Here is a 23423-nt window from a genome sequence, read left to right on the forward strand (position 1 = left end):
TTTTCAATTAAAAAAAAAGGTAAATATTAAATTGCTGAAACAGAAGAATGTAGCCAGAATGAAATATAGTCTGATCATGAGACACCTCCCCCTCCACCTGCTAAAAGTGACTCAATGGCTTCCCAATGTTGACAGGGCAAAGATAAAACTCCCTTACATGACATATATCTCATTGCATAGTCTTTCTTAGTACCATTTTATATCATGCTACCCCTTGCTCTTTGTTTATACTGATTTTGATGTCTTTTATTCAGTGCTATTCAAAAGAAATATAATGTAAATCACAGGTTATTTTAAATTTTATACTATGCACATTAAAAAGAAACATATGAAGCTAATTTTAATACATTATACCCAATATAATGAAAATATTAACATTACAACATGTAATCAATATTTAAAAAAATTGAGGTAATCTACATTGTGTTGTTTGTACCAAGTCTTCAAAACCCAATGTATTTTGACTCTTGAAGCACATCTCAGTTTGGATGGTTAATAGCCACAGGTTGTTTTTTAAAGATTTTATTTATTTATTTGAGTAAGAGAGAGCACAGAGGGAGAGTGAGAATCAGACTCCCAGCTGAGCAGGCAGCCTAACATGGGACTCAATCCCAGGACCCTGATATCATGATCTGAGCCAAAGGAAGACGCTTAACCAACTGAGCCACCCAGGCGCCATCGACACAGGTTTTTAATAGCCACACATGGCTAGTTGTAGCTCTACTGGAAAGAGCAAATCTAGAATGTTCTTCTTTCCCTTTTTCACATAGTTGATGTCCCTTCAAACATCAGATCAAAGTCATCTTCCCTGAATAGAGCAAATTCCACTATTACAAGTTCACATATGGTCATATAGCTCTTCTTCCTAGCAATTATCAATGGCATAACCTTCCACTTGTTTATTTGATTGATGTCCCTTCTCATTTGACCAGAAGATCTACAAGGGCAGTCTACATGTTTTATATCCCATGTGCACTATCACTGACAATTAGTATACAGTAGATGTTCAATAAATATTTGTTCAATTAGTAACTTACAATTTTTATTTAGAAACAGTAACTTCATTAAAATACTTTAACTCCTCTATCTAAATACTCTACTCATTTACATCCCTCTAGTATCTTTCAATCTTTAGACATAATTGTCTTTGTATACTTAAAACCATTATGACCATTCAATTTTATGTTCTTTCTTCACTCAAAATTGAGTATCTTTTCCAACATGTATAGTCTTCATATATACTACTTCAATTGTGTAATTATATGATAGTTTAACATTCTCTTACAATAGGACCAGACATAAAGTATGCAAACAGAACTTTAAAGTACTACTTTTACTGAAGACATTTGCTTCACTAAGAATAAAGCTATATTCTAATGGTTTAGTAAAATCTTTTAATCAGAAGCTCTACATTGTTATAAACAATAATTGGTCTTCTTTACTGACTTTAGAAACTCATGACAATCCAAGGAACCTGATTTTAGATTATATTAATTGGCTGTTTTTCAATAATCCCAAGTAAAAACAATTAGGGGAGAATCCTGGAAGAGTCTGGACACATTCAAAATTTGCTTTGGATAAGTAGCACTTGTAAAAACAATACCCTAGAGTTGCACTAAGTGATACTGTAGCCACTGAGCACATGTGGCTATTGAACACTGGAAATATGACTACACCAGACTGAGATGCGCTATTAAGACTTAGTATAGGCGAGCATGGGTGACTCAGTTGGTCAAGTGTCTGACTCTTGATTTCAGCTCAAGCTCTGATCTCAGGGTCGGAAAAGCAAGCCTCACATGGGGCTCCACGCTGGGCAGAGAGCCTACTTAAAAAGAAAAAAAAAAAAAAGACAGCACCAAGATCTGAATGTAAAATATCTCAATAGTTTATTATTGAGTAAATGAAGGCATTAAAACATTTTGGGTATATTGGGTTAAATATATTAAAATTAATTTCACCTGTTTCTTTTTAATTTTTAAATTTGACTACAGAAAATGAAAAGTTACATGTGTTTGAATTATATCGCTTTCAGACAATGTTGTTTTACTACAGTCTTGCAGTATTTATGTCCCTATGGTCACTAACATGGGAATTACCTTTGAAAAGCTACTTGAGTATAAAGTCCTTTAAATATACAGGAAAAAAAATTCCTTTCACAGGACTCACAATGTTAACAGTCTCATAGTCTTTCTAGATAGCAAGATTCCAGTACTTAAATATTCCTAATGTTTTTCACTATTTCCTCTTACTATCAAAAAATGAAGATATTCTACATCTTTTTCTAGCATAATTTTTTCATACTTCTTAAAGGAATAAATATCACTTATATACCAAGACTTTTATATACATTATCTTAATTTAACATTCACAATATGAAGTACCCACTATATAATTTTTCTTTTTACCACTGATATTTATCAGATGTTTAAGATGGTCATCTTTTTCTTCTTTGGAACTTCAAGGAACTTATTACTTATGAAACGAAGAAGGAGTGGACTAAAACATAAAGCCTCAAAGGCCACAAACATACCAAAGATTCAATGATGCCATTCATGGTTGCACCTATTCCTGTTGAAGTGGACATCTGTTTCAACAGCTCATAGCACAAAATAAGACACTTCTGTAGTGTTTCAACATCATTCTAAAATGAAACACAAAATACTCTGCATTAGTAAGAATATCTTCTGCCTATCCCTTAAATGTTAGCTTTTCCAGGGTAAACATACTGTCTCTACACACACTCCCTAGGGAATCTTATCCAGACCTCCAACTCCATTTACCATCCATGAGTTGACCCAGCTATTTTCTAAGTTTCAGATTCATATATACAATTACTACAAGACATTTCCTCATATATGTTCCACAGACTTCCCAAACTCAAATGTCCAAAAGAGAATCAAATCATCACTATCCCAATCCCTCCTCTTGTGCTATTTCCATAAATAACACTATCATCTATCCAAATGTCCAAACCAAAAGACTTATAATACATTTTTAACTCACTCTTCTCCCTCTTACTAATTTCTAAATACTTCTCAAATCCATTACTTCTTTCCACATCCACCATCATTATCTTGTTCTGGCTGAAGTCATATCAAGCCTACATTATAACATAGTAGTCTTCAACGACTATACCTGTGTAAGCTCTTATCACATTTTCTGACGAAGATATAAATCTCATTCTACCACTTAAAACATTTAGTGGTTCACCATGATCCTTGGCCAAGCCAGAAAGTTTTCAATATTGCTTATGCAAGGCCTTATAAGACCTGGCCCTTAATTTTTCCACCAGATTTATCTCTTACCTATCCCCCCTCAAATCTCTAGTCATGTGGACCTGAAGTTTTCAAACATAGCAGGTACTCTTTAATTTCTGAGCCTTCCCACATGCCTTCCACCTGCCTGCATTCTAACAATTCATCAGGGAGAGACAGAGTGCACTAAAGGCACAAATCTAAAGCCACTTGCCTAACTTGCCTGGATATGACTCCTGCCTCTACAACTTACTATCTGTGTGACTTTGGGCAAGTTACTTTTCCTCTATAAAATGAAAATAGCACCATCCCATAAGGTTATAGTGAGAATCAAACACTTGCGAAGTGCCTGAAGCAGTGACCACCACAGAAAAAGCATCCTGTAAATGTTAGCTTACATTACTAATTTTTACTCAGACGTCAAGTGAAAACATTTCTTCCCCTAGGGAAGCCAACACCACCATACCTGAGTTAGATACCTTGCCATAAAACCCCTATAACTTCCCTGCGTATACCATTTATTATGCTATTCTGTAATTATACTATAATAAATTTATAACCCTTAAGTAGGACAAATAAACACACAAAAGATCAAGGGAAGTCAAGTTATTAATCATGATAAACCATATTTGTTCATGATATTAATCATGATAAACCATATTTGTTCATATTTTCCCAATTCAGACCTGCAGTTTATATTGTTTTTCAGTTTATATTTTCATTTTTCACTTTAAATCCACTCCTCAAATTAAGAACCTATAATGATCCATAGACTGCCAAACAAAATAAGATACTGGTTATGAAAATAAAATTCAGGCATACTCAAAGTGGAGTGTTGGAGCAGGAATGTCTATGGCTACAGAGTGCCAAGGACATAGCACAACTTACAAAACGCCCCTGTAGAGTAAATCTTCCCTATTCAGTATTCCCCTTATGAACGTACTCCAATCAGCACTTCCTAAACTGAAGTAAAATAATAATGATGTTTACTACAAAAGCAGAATTCTAAAAGACCTCCTGAAAATATCAAATATTATAGTAATTGATACCATCAAATATTATAGTAATTGATACCATTCTATCTTATGTTAAAATATGACTAGTTTATCAAACCAATGAAGTTAAAAAAAATAAATAACTGCTGAAACTCAGATTTAAGTGTTACTAGATAAAATGCTTAGTATTTTATTTAAAATAACAAAACTACTTAGCTTTTTCTAAAAACAAAAAGTGTAGTTAAGCTTTAAAAATTACCTGTATAATGGTATAGTTACCATAGAAATTCTTTTCCTAGCTCAGAAAGGTCAGGAGTTTTCCACAAAGAAAAAGATGGATAGATGGATGCATTTTCCTCCTCTAAAGCATTCAAAATACACACACACACACACACACACACACACACACAAAGGAAAACACTGGAAGGTAAGTTTCCCTAGCAAGGAAGAAAGACTACAGATTATAGAGATTAGCATGACAGGAAAGCAAATAAAGTCCCAGTTATAATAATTAAAGTTAATCAAGGCCTTCCTTTCAAAGCCTAAAATAAAAAGGAACAAGAGAAAAAAAATTATTTTCATCTTAATTCATGATACTGCTAAAAAGCCCTCCATAGTAAGGATATTCTGGAAGCTTTCTGAGTTAAGAAAGAAAAAAAGTATAGTTGAGATGATTAATAACAGCTGAAACTTAGTGTGATAAAGTTATCTATACCTTCTCTATATGGACTTCTTTGATTTCAAGTTGCTCTGTCTCTTTCAATAGGTTTATTCTGGCATCTTCTAATGCTTTTATTTCTTCTTTTAATTCTGATGCTCGATTAAAATCCTGTAAGTTAATGCAATTTTCCAAAGCTTCTTTTGCCTCAATAAGCTTAACTTTTATTTCTGCCATCTAAGGAAAGATATAAATTGCTTTAGCAAAAGCTATTATTATGAACATCTGTAGCAAACTAAAGAGTAATATTTAACATTATGACAACCCAGAAGTTAAGCAGAATCAGGCATATACAAAAAGTTGTGGTCTTCCTGATCCAAAGAAGGGCAAATCTTTCAGACTGCATAATCTGGTTAACATTTTAGATACTCTTATAGTTTAACTGTTAATCAATAATTTGACTCAGTGAGAACAATTCTGAAAATGGACAGCAAGAGGAAATAAAAGACGTGCCCAGCTATGTTATACTCAAGCATTTATTTAATTTAGAAGAAATTTACCTTGAGTTCTTTCTTTCTTGCATCAGCTGGATCATCAGCACCAACAGTAACAATAGGCGCCCGAATCTCTGAAATAATTTCTGTAACCTGATAAATTATAAGTTGGAGCACATCCTTTAATATATGTTCTATATCATAAAATGAAACCAAACTGCTACACAGAACTCCAAATAGTATCCACAATCTCTTTAAAAATAGAGCAGAATAGAGTAAAGCACACATTCTACTTGCTAGACAATCTTGGCGGGGAGGGGATGACCAAACAATATATTTGACTAAAAACTCTAAGATTATGAGAAGGTAAACAGGTACATAGACACTGAAGATAAATTCCCTCATACAATGCTTGAAAAACAAAGAAAAATGAATATAGTATCTAATCTTAGGCACCAAAACCTAAAATTCTCTGTCTACATTCCTCAACTCCCTCCCTAGTTTAGCTTCACAGGAGTTAAATATAGAAAAACAGAATACGCTTTTATTCTTCCTTTGGGTATAGAATGCATAAATAATGCCAGCATGACTAAAGACTTTCCTTTCAGAGCCACTGGGACACAAGAGTTGACTGATTCAGGAAAAGGTTACATCCATATGAAGGTACTTAAGCAGACATTGGATAACCACTAACTGGGAATGCTGTATGTTGTAGAAAGGATTTATGTACAAGTATGTATAAGGGGTTGGAAAAGACAACCCCTCAATTAATTTGCAATGCAAAGATTATATGAATTTATGAAAAGCACTGATACAGGTCTTTTTGGCTACCACCGAAAAAATGATACTTGGCAATAGTATAATAATAGGTAACACTTAATTCTGTATTTACCAAGTACTGGATGAATACTATTTCATTGAACAAGGTAGGTCTTATTGTTATTCTCATTTTACAGACATGTAAAAAGGCTAAATTAAATAACTTGCTGAAAATCACAAAGCCAGAAAGTAGAAGGGATCTGAACCTAAGTGTGTCTAACTTAAGCCAGCTCTCAAACACTCAAACACTCTAGTGATCAAGACACCTGTCCCCTCTACCCTAACTTGTTCTACTCAAACTGATTCAACAGAATGATAGGAAGAGAGGATAATTTTTCAAATGCATGTGTGGGAGAGACATTCAGTTTTAAAAACTAAAAATTTAATAGACAAGACTAAGACAAAAAGCAATTGTGAAGATACAGCAAAAAATACTGAAAAGAAAACGACAATCCTCAATCTCACTGACCAAAACCTTTTAACCTTTATCAACAATTAAGAAAATTACTTACAATTTGTGTTCTCTTATTATCATCTGTAACGATGCAGAGCAATCTCTCAACAAGAAAAGAAAGTAGGGATACTGGGGTTGTGGGTAGAGTAAGAATCTCCTGTAAAATAGCCAGTAGTCCTTTCCTACATTCAAAAAGAACTATTTTCATTTAACCATGACAGAAACACATTTTATCTCTAACATTTATTCTGCAGACTTAATTATATTTGTATCAGTTCTTTTTTATCACTATACGTACAAAATATATGTACAGATTAGGTCAAAAATTCATGTTCTGCAAAAAAGTATTTTTTTATAAATGGCCCTACAATTTGTCATAAATCAACATGATGAAATGACAAAATATCAGAAGTGAATCAAATTTTCAGATAGTGGGCACCTGGGTGGCTCAGTGGGTTAAAGCCTCTGCCTTCAGCTCAGGTCATGGTCCCAGGATCCTGGGATCGAGCCCCATGTTGGGCTCTCTGCTCGGCAGGGAGTCTGCTTCCTCCTCTCTCTCTGCTTGCCTCTCTGCCTACTTGTGATCTCTCTCTGTCAAATAAATAAATAAAATCTTTAAAAAAATTTTTTTCAGATAGTATCACTAGCCCTCTCTGTAATAGAGATTTTTTTTTTTTTTTTGACAAAGAGAGATCATAAGTAGGCAGGGAGGCAGGCAGAAAGGGAGAGGGAAGCATGCTCCCCGTTGAGCAGAAAGCCCGACACAGGGCTCGATCCCAGGACCCTGAGATCATTACCTGAGCCGAAGGCAGAGGCTCAAACCCCTGAGCCACCCAGGCACCCCTGTAATAGAAATCTTTAAGCAAAGCCTGCAATTTTATTGATTTATTCTGAAAAAATTGAATGTATTTCCATATATATGAACAAAATGGATACAAAATGCACAGGTAACACCTATATGCATATTTTTGCCCATGTATATATATGGGCAAATATATACATATATATATATATATATATATATAGTACATACATAGTACAGTACAATTCCAGAAATACAGTACAGTACTTTATTTTCTCTTCCTTATGATTTTAATAACATTTTTTCTAGCTTACTTTATTATAAGAATATGATATATAATACATATAATATAGAAATCATGTTAATCAACTGTTTACATCAATTTTTGTGTTATGCTTACTGGTAAAGCTTTTAGTCAATAGGCTATTAATAGTTTTGGTTTTTTTTTAAGATTTTATTAATTTATTTGACAGAGAGATCACAAGTAGGCAGAGAGGCAGGCAGAGAGGGAAGCACGCTCCCTGCTGAGCAGAGAGGGCTGAAGGCAGAGGCTTAACCCACTGAGCTACCCAGCCACCCCAATAATTGGGTTTTTGAGAGTCAACAGTTTTATGTGGATTTCTGACTCCACAGAGGTGGGATGAGGGCTCAGGGAGTCAATTACATTTATGTATAAGTATATATGTATGTGAGTGCATACACACACACACACACACATACACGTATGTATACACAGAGAGAAAAGGTGTATTTCCTGCTAGATATTACACGGATAAGAGGAAAAAGAAAACTCTATTGCACTGTAGAGAGCTAGGTTAAATATAAATATATTTAATCATACTGTAACAAGAATATATTTCAATACAGGATATTAAAAGAGCAAATTAGGATAAGAATTAATATTTAGACATACCTTCCTCCTTCTTCACTTGTATCCAAAGACTTGATAATTAGAATCAACTGTTGACCTATAAATTCTTTTGACATCAAATTTCCAATATAGGAAAAATCATTTTTCTTTTCATCTTTCACAACTGGGATACTCTGAATATAACTAAAACAAGCAGAATAAATAAAATGTGTAAAATCTGTTTAAAAAAAAACATTAAACAGGTCCCCCATGAGGTCAGAAAAGGGTCTTTTTCAGTTCATAGAACTTCAACCAAATGGATGTTTATACCATGTTATACTAATTTGGCCTAAAGAATAAACTCTATGCGGTTGTTATGAACCGTTGCAAACAAACTTATGGGCTTGAATCAGAAAGAATTTGGAAAATATACTCATTACAGATTCAAATTTCTTATGGGAAATTTTCAAAAAGCACGTATTTATGTCTCTCAAATTGGTAACGTTATTTCAATGTAACCAGTATTCTCAATTAGAGTCTTGGATCCCTTTAATAAAAACTCAATTTTTCTTTTTTTTCTTTTAAAGATTTTTATTTATTGAGAGAGAGAGCTCAGAGGAAGAGTGAAAGGGAGAAGCAGACTGACTCCCCGTTGAGCAGAGAGCCCAATGCAGGACCCCACCCCAGGACCCTGAGATCACCACTTAAACCCAAGACAAATGCTTAACCAACTCAGCCACCCAGGTACCCCCGCTTTTTTTTTTTTTTTCCTAAGATTTTTTTTTATTTGACAGAAGCAAGGGGAGCAGCAGGCAGAGGCAGAAGGAGAAGCAGGCTCCCACTGAGCGAGGAGCCCAACATGGGGGTAGATCGCTGGATCCCAGGATTCTGGGATCATGACCTGGGCCAAAGACAGACGCTCAACCAACTAAGCCACCCAGGCGCCCCTAAAAACTCAATTTTTCATAAAGAGCTAGTCTTCACTCATCATCCCTAACTGACCATTATTCTTTTGCTTAAAAATAATAATTAATACTAATTATGCAAGTAATACAAGAATGCAATGACCTTTTAAAAAATCAGAAAAATAGAGCTTCACGAATTTGTATTATCCTTACTTAGAGGCCCTACTAATATCTGTATTGTTCTTATTTTAGTGTAGATATTCCTAAACAAGTACTATCAACTACCCTTTTATTCTTACTATCCCTGCTCAAATTAAGGTCTTTTACAAGCCTCACCTAGATAAAATTCAACAGCCTACCAAAAGATCTCTCTTTTTGTGTGAACAAAAAAGGCTACTTAAAGGTAGAATTAGGAGTTTAAGCTTACACAATTGGTGCCTTTAGGCTGAAAGTAATATGAAAAACAATCCTGATGAAAAATGTCATTTTTAAAATGTCAACTGGGACGCCTCGGTGGCTCAGTGGGTTAGGCCTCTGCCTTCGGCTCAGGTCACGATCTCAGGGTCCTGGGATCGAGTCCCACATCGGGCTCTCTGCTCAGAGGGGAGTCTGCTTCCCCTTTCTCTCCGCCTGCCTCTCTACCTACTTGTGATCTCTCTGTCAAATAAATAAATACAAATCTTTAAAAAATAAATAAATAAATAAATAAATAAATGTCAACAAAAATCAAGTTATAAAAACTGCAGAACTATGTATGATGAATAAACTGACTCGCCTATAAAATGATAACCAAGAGTAAATAAAAGGTCACAAATCTCTGGCCATGAGATTAGGACTTTCAGTGGTATCAGCACTCTTTGGGTTCTAGTAGAAAACTAAAGGAAAGAAGCTAATAATTATCAAAATCATTAGCTTAGAGTTACTGGTTTCTGACAGGCTATAAAACCTTCACTCATCTTTGAATCCTTCCCTCCCATTTGAGTACTTTACCACTCCAGCTTTAGCACAATGCATAGCATCAATAAATTTTTTAAAAATAATTTTTTAAATAAGTTCAAAGAGTAGTTGTTTCATTAATAGAGTACAAATCTCAAACTGCACAAATACAACTTAAAATGGACTCACCAATTTTAATTACCATGATATAATTTTTTTAACTATTTTTAAACACATTCATTACAATGAAGAGCACTCAAGAATAAGAAAGCCTTTTCCTAAAGCTCTCTTCAAGAATTTATACTTAAGGGGCGCCTGGGTGGCTCAGTGGGTTAAAGCCTCTGCCTTCGGCTCGGGTCATGATCCCAGGATCCTGGGATCGAGCCCCACATCGGGCTCTCTGCTCCGCGGAGGGCTGCTTCCTCCTCTCTCTCTGCCTGCCTCTCTGCCTGCCTCCCTGCCTGCTTGTGCTCTCTCTCTCTGTCAAATGAATAAATAAAATCTTTAAAAAAAAAAAAGAATTTATACTTAAGGTCACTTTCTAAAACGTGTGTTGATGTCTCTTTTTCTTCCACATATTTGGCAAGCCTAATTTAATATCCCTGATTTCTTCCTTTACGAGAATACCTCAGGTAACAGGAAATTGTTTCATATCAGAATTCTGAGTTACTACCTCTTTCTGCTACAATATGTCTGAAAATACTTCTCTGAGATTATGAGGAAGTAATTTTTCCATTTAATTTTGTTTCTGTACCTGAATAAGCTAATCCTATCTAGTGATGCTCCAAAAAGAAAGCCATTCTTTTTCTAAGGTATTCTTTCAATAATAATTAAAATATAGGGACGCCTGGGTGGCTCAGTTGGTTGGACGACTGCCTTCAGCTCAGGTCCTGATCACGGGATCCCGGGATCGAGTCCCACATCGGGCTCCCAGCTCCATGGGGAGTCTGCTTCTCCCTCTGACCTTCTCCTCGCTCATGCTCTCTCTCACTGTCTCGCTCTCAAATAAATAAATAAAATCTTTAAAAAAAAAAAAATTAAAATATAATTTTCAAAGTTTTCTTCTTTATAAATGAAAAAAAGATTAAAAAGTTACCTATTTCAAAACTCACAGATTAAGTGACAGAGGAATTATAAGAATCCCTGACTTCTCAGAGCCAGGGGAAGCAAGCTCCTTACCTATGGATTTCAGTAATTAAGAGTTAATCTGTGAAGCAATCCTTGAGAAGAGGCTCTCCCTCTATTACTTAAATATTTACTTCCTCATATTTTCTTTACTTTCTATAAGCATTTACTACTTTTATATTAATTCATATTATTAAGCATTGCATCAGACTCATTTTGGACATACTGCAACATGGCCCAAACAGCATTATAATGAACACTCTAATTAAAGAGTGAAGTCTGAAACAATTACTATTGCAACAGTAGATTCACACATATTTTTTATGATGTTACTATCAACTCAGGCTGTAAGTTTCCATTTTGGCTCAGATTTAAGATATTTATCCTTGATTCAATATTTTGCCTGCAAATTAAAATGCATTCATAGTTTTGCCTCCTAACTAATGTGGAATCATTATAAGCAAAAGCAGAACACTACATTCCACATAAAGAGAATTCAGGCCTACAATTCCTATTATATGGAAGAAGCTTTTTAAAAAATGCATCAAAAGCACAAAGTTAAAAATCTACACACCAAAATCTACCAAAACTTTTGGCCCAGCAATTTCACTTCTGGGAATCAACCCCATAAAATCCCAAACACACATAAAATGTATAGTTAACTTTATCGGTGAAAACTGGAATCACACTAAACATCCATTAACAGAGAAGTAAATTAAGCATTGCCATCATACTATGGGATAATATGTTGTCAAGAGCGTGGTAAATTTATATGCACCAACATATAATGATCACAGATATAAGAGGTTGGGAAAAAAAACAAAAATATGTATCGTGTGATTTGTTTAAATAAATTTATATAAATTTTTTAAAAATTATGTATTTTAATATATGTGTATATAAATGTAAAGAAAGAGGTCTGAAAGTGTATATCCTAAATCGTTAACTCAGATAAATGGAATTGAGGAATTAGGAGATGAAAAAAATTCCATATTTTTCTTCTACATATTTCTATATTTGAATTTTGACAAGAGTTGCATTCATATTTGACTTAGTAATTTTATTTTTTATTTTTTGTTTAAGATTTTATTTATTTATTATTAGACAGATCACAAGTAGGCAGAGAGGCAGGCAGAGAGAGAGAGGAGGAAGCAGGCTCCCCGCTGAGCAGAGAGCCCGACATGGGGCTCGATCCCAGGACCCCGCGATCACGACCTGAGCTGAAGGCAGAGGCTTTAACCCACTGAGCCACCCAGGCGCCCCTGACTTAGTAATTTTAAAGTGAAATGAGAATAATAAAGAAAAAGGTATATCTTGAAAAAGCTTTAAAAAACAAAAAGCCAAAAAGTGAAAGTTTTAATTTATATTAAACTAGCCACCAAGGTTCACCTTGTCAGTTGGAAAAGTATGGCCCATGCACCAGATACAACCTGCTGCTTGTTTTCATACAGCTTGTAAGCTAAGAGTTTTACATTTTTATTTTTTTAAAGATTTATTTATTTATTTGACAGATACTGATCACAAGTAGGCAGAGAGGCAGGCAGAGAGAGAGGGGAAGCATGCTTCCCTCTGAGCAGAGAGCCCGATGTGGGGCTCGATCCCAGGACCCTGAGATCATGACCTAAGCCACCCAGGTGCTCCAAGTTTTACATTTTTAAATGGAAGTTTGTTTACACATGGATGTATACGCAAATACATTTGAAAATATATACAGATGTGGGGTGCATGGGCGGCTCAGTGGGTTAAACCTGCCTTTGGGTCAGGTCATGATCTCAGGGTCCTGGGATCAAGCCCCGCAACAGGCTCTCTGTTCAGCAGGGAGCCTGCTTCCCCCTCTCTCTGGGCCTACTTCTGATCTGTCTCTCTGTCAAATAAATAAATAAAATCTTTTTTTAAAAAATGTAAAAAAAAAAAAAAAGAAAATATATACAGATAAAAATTATATGAAATTAAAATTTAATGTCCATATAAGTAGAAAAAAGTTTTATTGGAAAACAGTTACAATCATTCATTACATATTCTCTGGCTGTTTTTGAACCCCCCACAGCAGAACTGTCATTATGACACAGGTCTACAAACTAAAATAGTTACTATCTGACCCTCAGAAAAGGTTTGCCAACCAATTTCAAAGAGTTAACACATCATCATTATCAACTTTATGGAAAAATGTTCATAATCACATCCTAACGGTTTTAAGGAATGTCCCTAAACATATTGACTTTTTACTCTCTCAGTCTACTGTCCAGCACAGAATATTCTTCAGAAAGACTCAATGTACATTCCTATTTATCCCTGCCTAGCCAAAAAATGGTTTTTAATTGACCCCCAATCAAGCATGACTTTGAAAGAGGAGGCTAAGGGTTGACACATGCAGGAAGAAAAGTACAATTCAAACAAAAAGAAAAAATTTTACCTTAGTAAATACTCTGCATATACTATGGGCTCTGGCAGAATCTGCTCCAAAAATTCTTCACCCTCATCTCCTTTCGATTTCACGTATTCACAAAGGACTCGCCAATACAAAGCATTTTCAGGAGTCAACGTTTCTGTTGGAATCAGTTTCCTTCATTTAAAAGGGAGAGAATAAGAAAAAGAATAATCTTAAAGTTAAAAATTTGAATGGATATAAAAAATGGGAAATAAAAAGCAGACCTGATTTTTAAAACTAGCATCCTTTTAATTTGCAAAGTCATTATCCTATCCACCCACACAAATGAAAATATTTAGAGAAAAAGAATCAAACAAGCAAGCATACAAGAGGGAAGCATGTTGTTGGACTTTCCATGGTAAACTAATGCAAAAATGGGGGAAAAAAAGAATGCAGCTAAAGTAGTCTATGATAAGGTAGTGAGTTCTTACACAAGGAGGATAAAAGAGAAAAGACATCAACCAGAGTAAAGAAAACACAAGTGAGATAGACAAAAGCTACTGAAACAGTCTGAAGTAATTAGAAAAGAACTAATTGTAATTGCAGAAGTTCCTGAGCATCACATTACAAGTAATGAATAATATACCTGCCATCGTTATTTTTACAGATTTCTGCCAGTTCATTAAGAGGAGTCACTGAAAATAAGGCATTAAGAACAGAGACTGCCACTTCGGAAGAATTTTCCACATCTAACCGATGAAGTAACTCTAATATATTTCCTTCAGTGAAACGTAGCCAGCCTTGGAGAAGATGCTTCTGCACTGCTTGTTTCACAGGATCTGTTAAGTCATTTGAAATATAAGTGAACAGAGGCTCCCTCTAGCTTCCATTTCCTGTATTTTGTCTATATTAATTATCTTTTATCAGATTAATGTTAACATAAAACCAAAATTTATAATAAAAATGAGAAGAGTATTTCAGTATTTTCCAAAGAAAAATACTGAAGAAAAAAATAAAGGTACAATAATATTGCAAAAGTCACAATGCTGCTTACTTCTAATGAAAATGGAAAAGGCCCAAACCCAAACGCTCAACCACTATCACAGCCTACAAAAATTTCTGCATTCCTTCTCCCCAGGGTTCAATGACTACAGTGTTAGTCCTAACATTATGATAGCGATTTTATTACCTGATGCCTGACTTCTTCTATTACATGACTGCTCTTTGCAGTAGTGAATCATATAAGCATGTATCACTGAACAAACTTTATTCTTAGTTTTTAGTCATCTTCCCAGTCATTAGTCTGCTGACAATGTTTTAAAACTCAAGTTTTCTTGCTATAGCAAAATTAAGCTACCTTAGTCTTCTCATGGGGTTTGGAAATTTAAAATACATTATTCCTCATCATTCCTATAAGCAGAGTCTCTAGTTTTAACAGAGAGAAAAAGGAAAAAAAAGGGTGCCTGGGTGGCTCAGTGGGTTAAGCCTCTGCCTTCCACTCAGGTCATGATCTCAGCATCCTGGGATAGAGCCCCGCATCCGGCTCTCTGCTTGGCAGGGAACCTGCTTCCCTCCCCGCTTTCTCTGCCTGCCTCTTTGCCTACTTGTGATCTCTCTGTCAAATAAATAAATAAAATCTTTAAAAAAAAAAAAAAAAAAAAGAGAGAAAAAATAAAGGAAAATTACGCTACTCTGATCATTCCTAATTTCTGTTTCTATAGCATGGCACACATTCCTATCAAGATATACACAAAGGGGAGAGTGCCTGGGTGGCTCAGTCCATTAAGTGTCTGCCTTCAGGTTAGGTCATATTCCAGGGTCCTGGGATTATGCCCAGTGTCAGGCCTTCCTGCTCAGCCTAAGTGGGAGGTCATCTGCTTCTTTCTCTCTCAAATACCAAAAAAAAAAAAAAGAAAAAGAAAAGAAATACACAAAAGGAATAAGGGAATAGATAGCACTTTTTTATATGAGAGAGTTGAAAAGAGTTTCTGCCCTACCTCTGATATAAATTAGCTATATAGCCTTCAGATATAGTTTCTTCATTTGTAAAACACAGGAAATTTTTTTAAAAAACACCGCTCCTTTAACTACCAGGATCTTTAACCCTTTGAAATGTTTTCTACATGATGTAACCAGCTAAACTTTGACAGGCCATGTCAATGACAAGCTTACTTGACATAATTAAGGACACATGCTTTCTAAATCTTCAAAATCTACTACAGCAAAACCTAGTAATGTTTTGTATATACAGAAGTCTATCTTACCTGATCTGTCATTAAGACCTTGTTGAAGGAGCATTACTCTCTGAGCAATGGACATAGCTCTCATATGAACCTTTTCAGCTAAAACCTTAAAGAGATAGTAATGATAAGGTGGTCATTAAACTCAACACAGTCTACATATTTCATAACTAGTAATATCTCCATCTAATAACCCAGAATTTCCAAAACAATTTAATATCTGGTAACACATTCAATGTAATAAGAATCTACCTAAATTATCTATACTCTCCATCCATAAAAATCCATAAAAATTAAAGAAATCATTATTACATGCCAAATATTTTTCAAAAGTATTTTAAGAATATGTCTACACAAGTTACTAGGCCTATTTACCTGATAAGCCAGCTTTCTGACAGCCTCCTTTACATCCTTGGTGCGCTCCACGATTTTTGCCAAAGTCTTTGCTGATGGTGCAATACATGATAACACTGCACGCCTAACTTCTGGATTTGAATCATTTTCAATCAAAGTAACATATGCTAAAAATAGAGCAATACATTTTAGTACACTAAAGAAATATTATCTATTTAACCACAGTCATAAGATAGCCCACATTTTGATATCTGACAACATGTTTTATAAAGATATTCATTTTTGGGGCACCTGGGTGGCTCAGTTGTTAAGTGTCTACCTCCAGCTCAGGTCATGATCCCAGGGTCCTGGGATGGAGCCCCATACCAGGCTCCCTGCTCAGCAGGAAGCCTGCTTCTCCTTCTCCCACTCCGCCCCCCGCTTGTGTTCCCTCTCTCGCGTGGTCTCTGTCAAATAAACAAATAAAATCTTAAAAAAAAAAAAATTCATTTTTTAGTCTTGCACATTTAATTTTAGCGATAGATTTTTCTCTGCCAACTTCCTTTTAGAAAAATAGAATAAGAAATTTGTCAATAGACTAGGCACAAAGGCTAAAACTAAAAACAAAGAGCCCTAAAGATCATGGAAAATCCATCAATAAGATTATGTCTTTGCTAATCAAGATCTAGAAGAAAGGCTAGCATAGCAGGCAATATATTTTAAATAATAAGGTTTTATAAAAAAAAAAAAAGTTCTCGTTTTACTCCCTGAAACCAAATCCATTCCCTGTATGTAAATGTTTATTCACCCTTACTTTTCAAATTGTCCCCAGTTTTATACTTAAGTACATGTTGACTATTAAACATTTATTTTATACAATATTACGTGTACCATTTAACACCAAAAAATATTAATCAAAACTGACTATAAACTAGTAACAAGGACAAAGAGAAAAATGAAAATGTGCCCAAAATGTAGATAGGCATATACGGAAAGGTGGAATATGGTATCTTTATAAACCCAGAGGCAGAGAAAAATTTCTTAAACAAAAGAAAGTGCAAATCAAAAAAAAGAAAAGAAAAAAAGCACAAGTCATAAAGTCAGAGACTGATTAATTCTGACATTTGTAATTTCTAACATAAGATATCCCAAAGAGGGTGAAACAAAGAGCCATCTAAAGTTTAAAAAGATCTACAATTCACACCAACTCCAAAATTTCTTTCCAAATCAATAAGTAATCAATAAGACAACAGAAAAATGAGAACACATTAATAGGCATTATATAGAAGAAATACAGCTGACTGTTAAATATATGAAAAGATGCATAAAAAGGATATATATCACACACACAAACAGATAAACAAAAATTTTAAAATCTGACAATAATCTAACACTGGAAAGAATATGGATCAATGAATGTTTTTATGCACTGTTACTGGGGTTATTAATTGGTAAACTGTTTTGTAGAACACTTGTATCTTATCTAATAAAGCTGAATGTGCACATATCCTAACAAGTCCACCTTAGGTATATATCCCAGAAAACACTCTTTAACCTGCGCACCAGAAGCCGTGATAAGAAGTTCAAAGCAACAAAACCATTTTTGTAGAGCAAAATAACTGGAAACCAGATGGTCTGTCATTATTAGAAATAATTAACTATGTTACAATTTATACAACAGAGTGCTCTAAGACAGTAAATATATCAATATGGATGAATGTTACAATTATAAATAATTATTGGAAAGTACAGAGAAGTATGACTCATATAGCATACAAAAATGATGGGCAAAACTTTTTAAAGATACATACATGTGGCTAATTGTTTAAACAGAAAGACAAGAGAATAATTAACCCAAAATTCAGGATAATCTAACTCTGAGGGAGACTGGGTGAGACATAAGGTAGACTTCAAAGGCACTGATAATGCTCTATTTTTTTAAGCTGGGTGGTGGCTACCTGGGTATTTTAAAAAATCATATATATATTAATATAAATTATATATATAATTTGGTTATATATATAAACTATAAATATATATATAAATTAAATATATATATATTTGACCTATACTATTCCACATAGAGAGAGAGAGAGGGGGGGAAAAAAAAAAGCTCTCTACTGAGAATTTAACAAAGTCAAGGAAATGAAAAAGAATTTAGGAAGTTACACATACCATTAACAACAGGACATTCATCATCTTTGGGATCCTGAAGTCGTGAAAGAGCCAGAACTGCCTGTATCCTCACATTTGGAATTTTATCTTTCAATCTAATAAGCATGGCTTCATTAATTTTATCAAACAAATCATCATCAATCTGGGCATTTTCTGGCATACTTCCCAGCAGCTTGTTTATGAGCTGGCACACTCTAAACCTAACTGCATTGCTGTTTGCTTCATGAGACTGAAATGGGAACAAATCACAATTTATTTATAATCACATATCATTTGAATTTGTTTAGAATTCAGAAACTTACTAAAGTTCTTCACTCGCAGAGAAACTACAATTGTTACCTTTATCCATATGCATACTAAAAGTCTCACAATACACACAGTCCTAAGAATAAGCTAAATTACAAGAGCATACTTCTCTTTGTAGGAATTCTTACTTTACTTCTAAAACAGAAAACTCATTTAAAATGCTCTGAGAACTGGCTAAGAGAGATCATTAAAAACTTAATACTGCAGTTATTTTAAGTCCATTTCTTAATCTCAATGACAGTTCTAGTATTTCCTACAAAAGGCAGAGACTCATTCACAGACATTTTCTCAGTTAATAAATATTTCATTCTTGGGGCGCCTGGGTGGCTCAGTGGATTAAGCCGCTGCCTTCAGCTCAGGTCATGATCTCAGGGTCCTGGGACTGAGCCCCACATTGAGCTCTCTGCAGGGAGCCTGCTTCACCCCCTCTCTCTGCCTGCCTCTCTACCTACTTGTGATCTCTCTCTCTGTAAAAAATAAATAAATAAATATATATATATATATTTCATTCTCTAAGACATATAAACTCCCATGGCCCTTTTAATTTGCAAAATTTTCTACAATACTTCCCCAAAGTTCCAGTTTTCATACCTTTAAAAGAAAGGTAAACAAATAATTTAAAATGCCACCATCTTCCTCTTCTTCATCATCTTCCATATCTGACTGGTGAAATGAAGTAACAAACTTGGCTGCAAAGTCTACTACTCTCTCCACGGCTGGTTCACGTTTATAGACCACCATAGCATATTTAAGATAATGAACAAACTCCTCATGAAATACTGTTTTAACATCCACCTGAAAGACAAAGAGAAACCCTTCACAAACTGCACTGATACAATCCCTTTCTCCCAACAGTACCGGAAGACTGCTGAAAGCCCTAGTCATAACTCAGAAAAACTAAAATCATTATTTAGTAAACTCTCAGCTCAGTTTCCAAACTATCAAAGGGGAAAAAAAAAAAACTGCACAAATTTCTCTCCAGAGAAATGTACTTTTCCAAGGAAAACAAATGTGAATATTGATTAAGAGTCAAAGGATTCCTTTGACTCTTAATACCCTTGAATTCTCAATATGCTTGGTGCCAGATATTAGTAAAAATAGGCTTCTTCATTAAACAACCCAAAATCGACAATGGCTTTCATATTTTACCACGTTTAGCCTTAATTTTACACAGCAATTTCCTTTTCACATCCTATCTCACATCCTTAAACCCGATTATACTAACTTAGTTTTTCTTGGACCTCAAAATAATTTATCTTCCCGAAAGTCATTGTCCTATTCTTCTTAAGGCACCACTCAAAACAGTAGTTACATAAATAGAAAGATCCGGGTTTAAATGGTTAATTTGTTATTCGGTGATTCCATTCAATTTAAGTGTGAATACTTTGGCGTTCCTGATGTGGGCGGTGACCTGAGGGACAACAACCGCTGAACCTCCCCGTTCAGGATCCACCCAGCGGCCCCACACTTGGCGCCTGGTCGGCCAGGTGCTTGTAAACGTTGCTTTCCAAATTCACAAAGAATTAACGGTTCGCGCCGAAGGCTGCTGGGGAGAGGGAGTGCCCGGGCGACGTCGGGCAGGCCTCCAGGCCTCTCCGAACTGGTTCAGAAGGTTGGAGTCCGGAGGGCCATGGGAGGCTCCTGGGGGAAGCTGGTCCCAGGAGGGCGAGGGGCGGCGGCCGAGACCCCGGGCCGCGCTTACCGTGCGGTAGGTGCGGCTCAGCGCCACCACTAGCTTCGCCTGGTTTTGGTGCGGCTGCTGCGCTAGCTGAAAGGCCTCCTTAACCGGCAGCAGCTTCTTCTCCGCCCCCATGGCGGCGGGACCCGGCCGGGACGAGCCTCGTCTGCTGCCGGCTGCAGACGCCCTACAGAGCGCAGGTCAAGGATACAAAATCACCTCAGGTCCGGGTTAGCCCGTGGCTGAGCACCGAGGGTGGAGTTACCGCCAGAGCGTTCAAATAACTCCCGCGGGAGAAGGAAATACCGCGAGACTGCCGCGGGAGCGGGAACAGAGAGGTCCACCTCCCTCAAGTACGGCACTTTGGGCGCATGCGCTTAGGATCTGCGCGGCGGTTTTGCGCGTGGGAAGTGGCGTTTGTAAAAGGAGGGTAGTTGGCTTGCCCGGAAGTGGTATCGGTCGCTTGCCGAAGGGCGGTTTGCCGCCAGGCAGAGGTAGTGGTGCCAGGCCTATCCGGGTCGTACCCCTGGGCGTGGGACGAGAAAGAAGAAAGGATCTTCTATGGGTGAGAACAGGGAATCTGCTGAGGGGAACAGTTTCTGCTCCGGCTAAATAGGGGAGCTGGGGATGCCAAGCGTAGGGGTTCGTTTAGAGATCCGTCGAGAGGGGGAGAGGGCGTGCTGGAGGCTGGGCAGCGGCCCGGCTTCCCCTGAGAAAGCAAACGTTCCGGATCTGCTGAGGGGGGCGTTACGAGGTCTGCTGATGGAAGCGCGCCTCCGTCATTTTAAACTTTAGGACCGCGGCTGGTGGAGGGTCTGCAAAAGGGAGGCAGTCTGGGAAGAGCTGTAAAGAGAGGCATGATTTAATTTAGACCCAGCTTATTCTAGATGCACCAGCTCCCGAGGCCTAGTTTACAGGGGTGCCTAACGACAATGTATTCAACAAAGGAGAACACGGGATGGTGTTTAGGGTAGTGGTAAAGAAAAAGAAATTTGGAATGCCTTCCAGTAGGAACTAGGTCTTTAAACTTAAAAAAAAAAAAAAAGTGGAATTATATCAGACAAAAACATCTCAATACTCAGAGCCAGCTAAAGAAATAGATTATAAAGCCGCCTGCATACCTTTTTCCAATTGAATTACCTTCTCTCTCCATCATTAACGGCTTTTCTGAAGTCAGCTGTTTTATGTATTAATGACATATGAATAAGTCTCTGAAAAATATACTGTATTGTTTTCATGTTCCAACATTATATAAATCGTCATTTGCAAACAAAATAGTCCTTTGCAACTTGCTTTTTTCAATTAGTATTGTTGTTGAGGTTTATTCATATGGATACTTTCATAATAATAACTTACACCTTATTTGCCAGACACTATTCTAAGCACTTTACTTCATTCAGTCCTTACGAACAACCCCGATAACGTAACTTCTAGCTCCTTTTAAGATGAAGAAACAGAGGCACAGATGAGTTGCTGTAGTATTCTGTTCTATGGATATTTGATAATTTATTCACCCATTTTCTTGCTTCATATTATACATACAACACTATAAGTATTCAAATGCTAAAGTAATTAATATGGTTGCATTTAGGCTGCCTATAATTTCAAATTATCAAGAGGTCTAATTCAGAAAAAGCAAAGAAGTATGAGTATTTTAGGTTAATCAGCTGGAGCAAAAGCGTAGAGGCTGAAAAATTCATGGGATATACTGCTAACATAAGTAGCTAAATGTAGAATGCCTGGAAAGCTATGGAGAAAGAAAGCTAGAAATGGCATTAATTTATTAGCCAAGTATATCCAAGATATTATTTCAACACGTAATCAACAAATTATTAATGGAATGATTTACATTCTCTTTTTTCTCTACTTAGTCTTTGAAATTCAGTGTTATTTTACACTGGCCACATTTTGGGTGCTCCATAGACATATGGGGCCAGTGACTACATTATTTGATAGTGTGAAACTGTTACTGAGAACCATTGTGTATGCCATTTGTTTTTCATGTAAAATTGGCGAACTAGAAATTAGAACAAACTAACAGAGACATTTTTCTTATTTTGTGGCCTTTAATTGCTTGGCTTTTTTTATTCTTTGGGTCCTTACTACCTGTTCCTCTGACTCTGAAGTTTCTAACAATATTATTTCCTTTACTGTATTTTATTGGGTGATCTCTCCACTAATGAGAGATGACGTATCATTTTGTCAGATACTGAAGGATGAGGCATCTAGCCACCAGAGGGCAGCCTAACTATATTGATTAACTTTTTTTAGGCTTTAGTAACAAGGTTTAGTTTAGTATTTTTTGGCCATTATAATCTGAAAAATAAGAAAGGTGGATCATAAAATGAAAAGGCAACCTTTGCAAAGTATATTTCCCATAAGGAGTTAATATCCAAAATATATAAGAAACTCCTACAATTTAATAAGTAAAAAGCAAAAACCTAATTTAAAAATGAGCAAAAGACCTGAATAGACGTTTTTCCACAGAAGACATACAGCCAACAAGTATATGAAGAGGTGCTCAACATCACTAATTACCAGAGAAATGCAAATCAAAACCTCAGTGAGATATCACCTCACACCTGTTGGGATGACTATTAGCAAAAAATCGAAAGATAACAAGTGTTAGTGAGGATGTGGAGAAAAGCGAACCCTTATACATTTTGGTGGGAATGTAAATTGTCATAGCCATTATATATAAAACAGTCTAGAGTTTCTTCAAAAAATTAAAAAGAGAAATACCAATGTGATCCAGCAGTCCTATCTAGGTATATAGCCAAAGGAAATGAAATCACTTTCTCAAAAGATGTATCTGCACTCCCATGTTCATTGCAGCATTAGTCACCATAGCCAAGATACGGAAACAACATAAGTGCCCATGAATGGATGAATGGATAAAGGTGTGATTTATATATAATGGAATACTCTTTAGTCTTAAAAAGGAAGGAAATCCTGCTATTTGCTACAATATGAGTCAGCCTGGAGGATGTTCTGCTAAGTGACATAAGCCAGACCCAGAAAGGCAAATACT

At 35.9% G+C, this 23423-nt stretch overlaps 1 protein-coding gene across 1 annotated transcript in view; it reads right to left on the reverse strand.

Annotated features, from left to right (window-relative positions):
• NCAPG (non-SMC condensin I complex subunit G) overlaps positions 1–20617 on the reverse strand; it is a 52101-nt gene extending 31484 nt beyond the window's left edge. The window contains exons 1-12 of the mRNA XM_032854450.1: positions 20417–20617; positions 19306–19509; positions 18409–18637; positions 16276–16421; positions 15925–16009; positions 14307–14499; positions 13706–13855; positions 8390–8530; positions 6733–6856; positions 5468–5554; positions 4965–5144; positions 2531–2641 (exon numbers count right to left, since the gene is read on the reverse strand). Of these exons, the coding sequence (XP_032710341.1) occupies positions 2531–2641; positions 4965–5144; positions 5468–5554; positions 6733–6856; positions 8390–8530; positions 13706–13855; positions 14307–14499; positions 15925–16009; positions 16276–16421; positions 18409–18637; positions 19306–19509; positions 20417–20527 (1761 nt within the window). The 5' untranslated portion in view covers positions 20528–20617. The remainder of the gene's footprint in view (positions 1–2530; positions 2642–4964; positions 5145–5467; positions 5555–6732; positions 6857–8389; positions 8531–13705; positions 13856–14306; positions 14500–15924; positions 16010–16275; positions 16422–18408; positions 18638–19305; positions 19510–20416) is intronic.
• Between the last annotated feature and the right edge of the window lie 2806 nt (positions 20618–23423).

This window comes from Lontra canadensis, unplaced genomic scaffold (assembly GCF_010015895.1).
Source record: "Lontra canadensis isolate GAN:19392208 unplaced genomic scaffold, GSC_riverotter_1.0 scaffold1, whole genome shotgun sequence".
Lineage (NCBI taxonomy): Eukaryota > Metazoa > Chordata > Mammalia > Carnivora > Mustelidae > Lontra > Lontra canadensis.